This window comes from Squalius cephalus, assembly GCF_949319135.1.
Source record: "Squalius cephalus genome assembly, chromosome: 6".
In the NCBI taxonomy this organism is placed as follows: Eukaryota; Metazoa; Chordata; class Actinopteri; order Cypriniformes; family Leuciscidae; genus Squalius; species Squalius cephalus.
In genome coordinates this window covers 10,795,769-10,805,107 of record NC_137127.1, presented here as the reverse complement: position 1 = coordinate 10,805,107, position 9,339 = coordinate 10,795,769, and the positions used below count along the sequence as shown (strand labels likewise).

The 9,339-nt window shown below is 41.4% G+C and overlaps 1 protein-coding gene across 1 annotated transcript in view; it reads right to left on the bottom strand.

Annotated features, from left to right (window-relative positions):
* Positions 1-658: 658 nt before the first annotated feature.
* The window catches only part of smad6b (SMAD family member 6b), a 28,431-nt gene continuing 19,750 nt past the window's right edge, over positions 659-9,339 (bottom strand). Inside the window, exon 4 of the mRNA XM_079874076.1 lies at positions 659-1,770. Coding sequence (XP_079730202.1) covers positions 1,229-1,770 — 542 coding nt within the window. The 3' untranslated portion in view covers positions 659-1,228. The remainder of the gene's footprint in view (positions 1,771-9,339) is intronic.

Here is a 9,339-nt window from a genome sequence, read left to right as displayed (position 1 = left end):
TCCCTTCTTCAACATCGGCCAGCAAAGCTCTCAAGGACCTCAAGGAACTCTGGCTGTAACCTCCTCTCAACCAACATGTAGATGTGAGCTTGGCTCTGGAGCGAAAAAACGGAGATTGATGCCTGAAATAACTTTGCACCAGCAAAACGACCTCCCTCGGTTTTAAAATGTTAATTCCAGAGGTTTGAACAGTTTATAGAATGACAGCCAATGCGCAAAGCCCCAGTTTGAAAATTCACTTTAAAAAGTGTGTATTACTTTTCACCCAACAGTGATGAAAGTTTATTTCAACAGCAGGTCGTGCACAACACCACTTCCTAACCAGGCGCGATCAGGAGATTATTAATGTTTAATGTACTGTTATGAGGAGCAGGATTCTCAGCCAATCAGATTTCACGGTGGACAGAATGATGGCACAAAGTAGCATCTGGTTAGGACACAGTGCAAATTATAACTGAGGATATGATAAATGAAGCACAAAGCCTATTATCAGTTTTAAATGGTAGTTTACACTCTTAAAAATAAAGATTCTATATTGGCATCTATGGCTCCATGAAGAACCTAGAACATCCCTGGAACCTTTACATTGCAAAAAAGGTTATTTATAGTGGAAATGGTTCTTTAGAAAACAGTTATTTTAAGAAATGCTCAACTCAAAGGTTCTTTGGGGAACCCAAAATGGTATAGCTGTAAAAGCCACCTTTTGGAACCTTTATTTTTAAGAGCGTACAGTACTCACTCACATTGTCTTGTATTTCATGTAAAAGAATCATTTAGAATCGAGTATTGTTTATGGGTGAAAAAATCGCAGATGAGACAAAAAGCAAAACGATATTATGCGAATACTTTATTATCAATGTGTGAATGGTGTTAGCTTTTCATCTGGATATTAATAGTATATGAAAACTATACACCAAAACCAGGCTCTTCCTATTTTTGCTGTATAATTTTTCAAATTGGTATTGAAAGATTCTGTATCTTTATAGATATTTATATATATAATATATAAGCCAAAGTGCATTTCCCGTTTTTTCCTCTTGTCCATGTACACATTGCACCATACATAAATAATTACATCGTAAAAATGACTCCAGTATTTACAAGTATAATATATATTTCATATAATATATAAAACTTTATATTAAATCTAAGTAGATGATATTTGGGATAGTTTGTGGAGTCCGAAAGTCTCTCAGCACGATCAAGTCCATGTGTGTGTGTGTGTGTGTTATCTGTGGTTGTTGAGGAGGATCTCGAGCCAGCACGGGCAGGAAGTGATGAACTGGCGGGAGTAACAAGGGCCCCAGCCCTTCGCAAAGCTGATGCGCACACTGTTCGGGTCATACGGTCCATCTAGCAGCTCGGACTCGGCCCCTTGCCTGAGCATGGATGAGCGTTCGTAGTCGAACACTTTGATGGAGTAACCAGGCATCACCTTGCGCACCACCAAGCTACGGCTCCCCGGTACGTCCAAGGTAGGCGAGTTGACAAAAATGGGGTGCTGGCTGCGGTTGTAGGCCCAGACTCCGTCCGGCTCTTTGCTGAGGAGCAAGCCGTATCCGATCTTGCCGCGCGTCCGTTGCACGGTGCTGCTGCGCTGGTCCAGGCTCAGCTGGCCGAGGCAGAAGCCCGTGCCTTGAGGTAGGTCATAGAAAATGCTGACAGCTGGCTGGTACACCGTATAGAGGCGGCCCACCCGCGTCCGATGCTCCCAGTACGCCACGTTACACCAATGACTCTGTTTGGGGGCATCAGGTGACAGACTGGCATCTGAAACAAGAAAAGACAATGGGTCTGTCATTAAGCTTTCCCATGACATTATAATGCAAACAAAATGAAAACATGTGCTGGCCAGAAAGACGGTTAGAGAAGGTGATATTATGTGGAGTTGAATGCTGCACTGTTATGTGTTGCCTCAAGAGGGCACTACTTCAAAACTTAATTCATTAAAGTTATATCCTAGTAAATTATGGGCAAAAGAAAAGTTGAAGGTGAGAAATAGTATAAAAAAACAGTCCCAAAACAAGTAAAAAAAAAAAATGATATATACATATATATTATTTGACATTATAAAATTCCAATTGAATCTTATACTCTCCCAAAAAAAAAAAAAAAAAAAAGCATACCTGCAATTCACACATTATACAGAACAACTAAAATCCTCCAAGCCCTCCATTCACTTTTATGGCTTGGGAGTTTGCATATGCTGCCAAACCCCGAGTTTATATCTCAGCCACACACACACTTAAACGTTTCCACGCGGCACGCATTCTGTATATTTCTGCCCGCTCTTTCTTGATCCGGGGAGAAAGTATTTGTGGAAGGGGGGGATTTGGAAAAAGTTGTGAGCTCATATCCGGCAACAACTCCCTCCCCCGTCTCTATTTTCTTCCACATTCCTGTGAGTGGGTGATGGTGATGATGGCTTGGATGGAAAGGGAGCGTCTCCTCCCTGCCAGCTCCCGCTGTGGGCTTGGGGACAGCTTTCAGCTCCCTGACAACTTAGTGCAAGTCTGTGACCTCCTGACCCCTCAGGCTTCACGCTATCAGCTCAGATTAACTTGCACATTGAGTGATGCCATTATTTTGCTCTTGAGAAGCTATTGGCAGGGATATTTCAAGGGCCAGATCTATGGTTCCTTTTCATTCACTTGCTGCGACTCCCAGGGGCGAACAAATGCTCGGGTCATTAAAGGACTAGTTCACGTATGTCATTCCAAACCTGCATGCTGTAAGTTTAAGAACCTTTATGCGACGGTTGACAATGACCAAAAATCACACACTAATAAAAAAAAAAAAAAGTCACAAAACTACACTCTTTAGGTCCTTGCACACTGACTCCGAAATTTTCGTATGCGTTTTTTCGTATTCAGTATTCAGTGGCTCTGAATTGTCAAAACACCTCTTAAAATGCTTGCCACATATGCGAAAGACATAGAAATTTGAACCCAATCCGAATTTCTTGCCATGTCATAAAAGCCATGTCGGGTTCAGTGTGTAAGGACCTTTAGAAAAAAAAATGTTCAGTGAGGTTCTATAGAACCCTAGGTTTATTGACTCAATTTTAAAGAAAACTTTATGCCAAAAAGATTCTACATAAGGAGAAATGTCTTACATGATTGCATTATACTTTTATGTTTAACAGGTTATTTCATTTTTTAGGTAAACTTCATTGTACCCGAATAAAAAATCACCACTGCATCACTAGCCGCTGGTTAGATGTCGATAACATGAAACATTGTTTCTTGTGTGCCTGTTGACTAAATGGAAAGCCTGAATTAGTGAATAATGACATAAATTTAGGTCTGTTCCTCAAATAGAGCTATTGTATGACTTAGAATATAGTGTATACTGTATACTGTCTGTAGGGTCAATATAAATGTATTCGGTTGTTTTATGGAGAAGAGGTACATAAAGATTCTTCTTCAAAACTCTCATTTTGTGTTCTGTTGAAAAATAACATAACAGCATTGATTTTGAAACCACATAAAGGTGAATAAACAATGAGAGAATGCTCATTGTTGGGTAAACCACCCCTTTAACCAGTGCCAAGATCTGATGTAGTAGAGGCCCGATAATTGACCCCATAAATCAAATAAGACAATCAATGCAAGCACACACAGACGCACACGAACAAACCTCCAAATTAAATGCACGAGAACTGCTGTCTATTCAAGCACGACTGTTTGGATGTGAGGAATCAGGACCGACTTCTCTTTACACACACTCTTACTTAAATGGCCCCTCACATTGGGCCCCTACGTGTTAAAATTACAGAACTCCTTACATCCTCTGAGCTTGCAAGGTTGGTTTTGCTTCCTGAATGGTCTAATGAAACCATTGCACAGGCCTTGACATCTAAAAACACATCATGAAGAATATTGTAACTAATTCAAAATAATTGTGCAGATCTTGCTTTGTAGATTTTTCTCTATAAAGTATCTACACTCCCCTAAAGGATTATTAGGAACACCATACTAATACTGTGTTTGACCCCCTTTCGCCTTCAGAACTGCCTTAATTCTACGTGGCATTGATTCAACAAGGTGCTGAAAGCATTCTTTAGAAATGTTGGCCCATATTGATAGGATAGCATCTTGCAGTTGATGGAGATTTGTGGGATGCACATCCAGGGCACGAAGCTCCCGTTCCACCACATCCCAAAGATGCTCTATTGGGTTGAGATCTGGTGACTGTGGGGGCCATTTTAATACAGTGAACTCATTGTCATGTTCAAGAAACCAATTTGAAATGATTCGAGCTTTGTGACATGGTGCATTATCCTGCTGGAAGTAGCCATCAGAGGATGGGTACATGGTGGTCATAAAGGGATGGACATGGTCAGAAACAATGCTCAGGTAGGCCGTGGCATTTAAACGATGCCCAATTGGCACTAAGGGGCCTAAAGTGTGCCAAGAAAACATCCCCCACACCATTACACCACCACCACCAGCCTGCACAGTGGTAACTGTGGCATGATGGATCCACGTTCTCATTCTGTTTACGCCAAATTCTGACTCTACCATCTGAATGTCTCAACAGAAATCGAGACTCATCAGACCAGGCAACATTTTTCCAGTCTTCAACTGTCCAATTTTGGTGAGCTCGTGCAAATTATAGCCTCTTTTTCCTATTTGTAGTGGAGATGAGTGGTACCCGGTGGGGTCTTCTGCTGTTGTAGCCCATCCGCCTCAAGGTTGTGCGTGTTGTGGCTTCACAAATGCTTTGCTGCATACCTCGGTTGTAACGAGTGGTTATTTCAGTCAAAGTTGCTCTTCTATCAGCTTGAATCAGTCGGCCCATTCTCCTCTGACCTCTAGCATCAACAAGGCATTTTCGCCCACAGGACTGCCGCATACTGGATGTTTTTCCCTTTTCACACCATTCTTTGTAAACCCTAGAAATGGTTGTGCGTGAAAATCCCAGTAACTGAGCAGATTGTGAAATACTCAGACCGGCCCGTCTGCCACCAACAACCATGCCACGCTCAGAATTGCTTAAATCACCTTTCTTTCCCATTCTGACATTCAGTTTGGAGTTCAGGAGATTGTCTTGACCAGGACCACACCCCTAAATGCATTGAAGCAACTGCCATGTGATTGGTTGATTAGATAATTGCATTAATGAGAAATTGAACAGGTGTTCCTAATAATCCTTTAGGTGAGTGTATGGTCAGTAGTCAGTAGCTCTATGTTAAGTTAACGGAAAAGATGCAGGAAGACATGTTTCCAGCTATGCAGCCTAATGAGGGCTGAATTCGAACTTATACCCAAATCCATTAGATGCAAAACATTACAACTAATGCTAAAGTGCTATGATATGATTAATGCCCCCCCCCCCCCCCCGTCCCCCGTTTTTATGTGAGCGAGAGAGAAAGGGGGGTGGTTGAGACTGAACTGCTTGCTATGTGGGTTTAAACAGAGGTGCAAAGATTAAAGGTTAATAATCTATTTAATGTTTAGCTTGGGAGCGAACAATGCTCAGCCGAGAGACCGGCCCTTTTCCTGAGGGTGTTGTGCATGTGTGTTCATGTGTTTTAAGTATATTAGAGCTGAAGAGAATATCAGCCAATGTTTGTGTTTGAGAGAGGAGTGTGTGTTTTGGCTGTTCTCGCCTGAGCGGTGCCGTGTGAGTGTGTGTCAGTGGGAAAGGAGACGGGGAAGGAAGAGAACAAATCGGGCAAACTCATTAGAATCTAAGAACTCAAAACCAAACAGTGCCATCGCTTTGTTTTTCAGATTTACTCTTCCTTAACACTCCCTGCAGAAATATCCAGCCTAAGATAGCTTTGCAACATGGTAGCTGGTTTCTAGTTGGTCTAAGCTGGTATACCAGCAACAAATGACCTACCAGAGTTCATACCAGCTCAAGGTGGTCAAGCTGTTTTTTGGAGCAGGGTGGTAAAAAGTAATATCTAAACATTATAAAAATGTTATTTAAGCTAAAACTAAGTCATTTATTTTTTAATAACGTTTTTTTTAACTCAACTGGCATTTTTAGTATAAATCATAATTAAACTCAAGAAACAAATTCGGCCCTTGATAGAAAGTTAAAGGCAGGGTAGGTGATTTGGTCCAGAATTTTATTTTTGTTATGCTGGTTGAAAGTCTCTTCACATCCTGATAGTGATCACTAAGTTAAGTGGTCTAAATGTATTTATATGTACTATATATATTTTGTCGAATGCAATGATGTGGTGTATATATATATATTCGGTCTGAATGCAATGATATTCGATCTTATCTGCCTGTCAACGTATGTATTTCCATACCTCCGTCCATCCTGTTCGCGCAAACATCACACGTCATTCGGTGTCTCATGCTATGCAGAGTTAGACAGACGTCAGTCATCGTCCGAGCACGGAAACAGCAGCCGCCTTTTACAGTTCCACCTGAACCAAAACAACGAGCTTACGCTGCGTTCAATCCACAACTACTGTAATTTCGAAGAGATAGAAGCAGTTTGTGACTCGATTTTATGCGTTTCAAAGTCAACGCTATCAACGCTGAAATGAATCTGCAGCAGTCAGGTGGTACAGGTCAGTGCTGTTTAAGTTGTTTATGTTCATTATTATTGTAATGTTACGTGCTTTGAGACATGAGGTAGTTTAACGCCGTCTCTTGTCTCGCGATGCTTTGCAAACTCTGCTGTGCTTTGAAGAAGGCATGGCTTTGTAGAGTGCTCTGAATGGAGGGTGGGAGCTTGTGCTTTCAAAGCTAACTTGCTATTGCTAGCCACTTCGAAAATTGCCTACCCTACCTTTAAATGATTGCACCGCGTGATAGTGTTTGTGTGTGCGTGCATGTGTTCAGGTAGAAGCTGGAAAATGCATATCAGCAAGCGCACAACAAGCAGGATACAAGAGTTCCTGTCTCCCCTTCCCTGAAGGCCTCACTCATGAGTCAGTGAAGAGCCTCTGACAAGTCGCCAGAGCTGGAAATACAGTCTTACACAGACCAGGAAAGACAGACAGACAGACAGACGACACCGCGGCTCTAATCGCAGCCAATGACGGTACTTTGGTATAATAAACCTAATTTAGGCTGCATTCACTGCAGCAAGTAGGTGTTAGTTCAAAGGCGGTGGACATCTTAACTCATGTACCTTAATGACTCAGCAACGGTTTAGTTAACAACACTTAAGCACTGTGGGTCCATCACTTTGAGTACAAATAATAATGGCAGACTAAGTGCTAGCTTAAGTGAGAACACCTCAGAACTCTTCAGTTTTTCTCTCTATTTCGACGCACGTGCATTTTACTAGGGGTGGAAGACAAAAGCTGGGAGCAATTACGCCGCTCTGCGTTCATTTAACCCCAGCACCTTTCAACAGCTCGGTTTATCCATTAGAAAGGTAGAGTGTGTTATTATTGTTATTATATTCTCAAAACTGTCTCCGCCAGTGTCAATCTCTAAGGCTGTCATCGGCTCCGAGGGGATGGTGGCGTCTGACCCCTTCCCGAGCTCAGCTGGAACGACTGAAAAAACACAAAGATTCACAAACACGCTGTCATGCTGCTCGTGTGCTGTAACACATGAAAACGACATGGATGAAAACAATACGACTACTTCTATTGACAGTTCAAGAGTGTGTATTATTCTGCACACAGCCCACAAGTGGAAAATTTGTCGAAAACCTGACAGTTGCTTGAGGAAAAAATTATATTAGAGTAGTAAATTGCTCAAAGGAAAGCAAACATGTCCAGCCGAGATCAAACAACAGCGAGGGCCTTGTTGACTTACAAAGCGAGAGCTTAAGAAGGCTATGAGACTAAAGGTTACTTTGTCAGAAGGCTAAAGTCTTTTATTTAGTCTCCATTTTGTTTTCAGACAAATACCAGCCCTTGAAACGAACAAAACACGCACACACGCTCAGCTAGACAGCCACAGAGGTATTTCCTTTGAAATTCAGAGCTTGTATATAATGCTCTGGTGGACGTGCTACTCGAACAGTAAAGTAAACATGCAATTCACAGTCCGTTCTCAGGCCAGACGGCCACGTTCGCATTAAAGAAAAAAACTCTGTGTTGGACTGGACGGTATTGTGGTATATAAAGTGTGCGGCAATGAGCGGGCAGGACTGCTTTACGTTATTTACACGTGCAACAAGGAAACGTGGAGTAATGCAAAAACACAGAGTGGGATGTGTCCCAGACAAGTCAAGACGAAGAATAACTTATTAATAAGGGGTGTTGTTAGGTACAATGTTAGGCGGAGTTTAGTTGTTTACGGTTGCCAAGCGATCGTGCAAGAAAACGACTGATGCGCAGTCATGTGTATATTAACTATTTTACAATGGCTTTGAAAGTGGCTAAATATTGGTTTTAAAATATGTTTTTTAAGTCCTGTTCCTCTACTGTTCAAAATGTTAAAGGGATAGTTCACCCAAAAATGAAAATTACCCCATGATTTACTCACCCTCAAGCAATCCTAGGTGAATATGACATTCTTCTGCCAGACGAATACAATCGGAGATGTACAAAAGCTTTTTTCAAGCTTTATAATGGCAGTGAATGGAGGACGGAATTTTGAAGCCCAAAAAAGTGCATCCATCCATCATAAACGTACTCCACATGGCTCCGGGAGGTTAATAAAGGCCTTCTGAAGCGAAGCGATGCGTTTGTGTAAGAAAAATATCCACATTTAAAACTTTATAAACTAAATTAACTAGCTTCCGACAGACGGCCGCACACATCGATTTACGGCGAAAGAGTGACCTCTGCTCTGACAAAATGCATGACGCATTGATGAACGAGGAAGTGCAGAGGATAGAGCAAAACAAAACACCGGTCAGGAATTAGAAGTCTAAAATGAGCATTTTTAAAGAGGAATGTCATAGGATTTCGAAATAAGAGGAGCTTGAGTTTGTTGCACATCCCTATTTGTTTGAACCGCGAGAGGCATCAAAGCTCACGCTACTCCTACATCGCGTCATTTTGGCGTAAGTCGACTTGCGTAGGCCCTCTGCTGCAAGCTAGTTATTTTTACTAGCTATTATTTTTACAATGTTAAAAAAATTATTACTGTAAAAATATTATAAATTAAGTATTAAAAATATGAAATAATTAAGTATATTAAATAATTAAATGTGCTAGCACCTGGTTAAACTAGATTGTAGGTGCATGGTGAACAAGTAGTAGAGCGTGCTAAACTGTTTCATGTATTCGTCCCATTGTGTTTAGACCTTAGGCGGCACATTATAAGCAAAAACAACAGGAATGAAGGAATATGAATTATGTATGAAAAAATGTGGACCATACACTGATCATATTGTATTTCAAACAATGTCTCGCGTTACATTTTTGCAGATGCACAGGAGCGAGACTCCATTTGAGGTGGA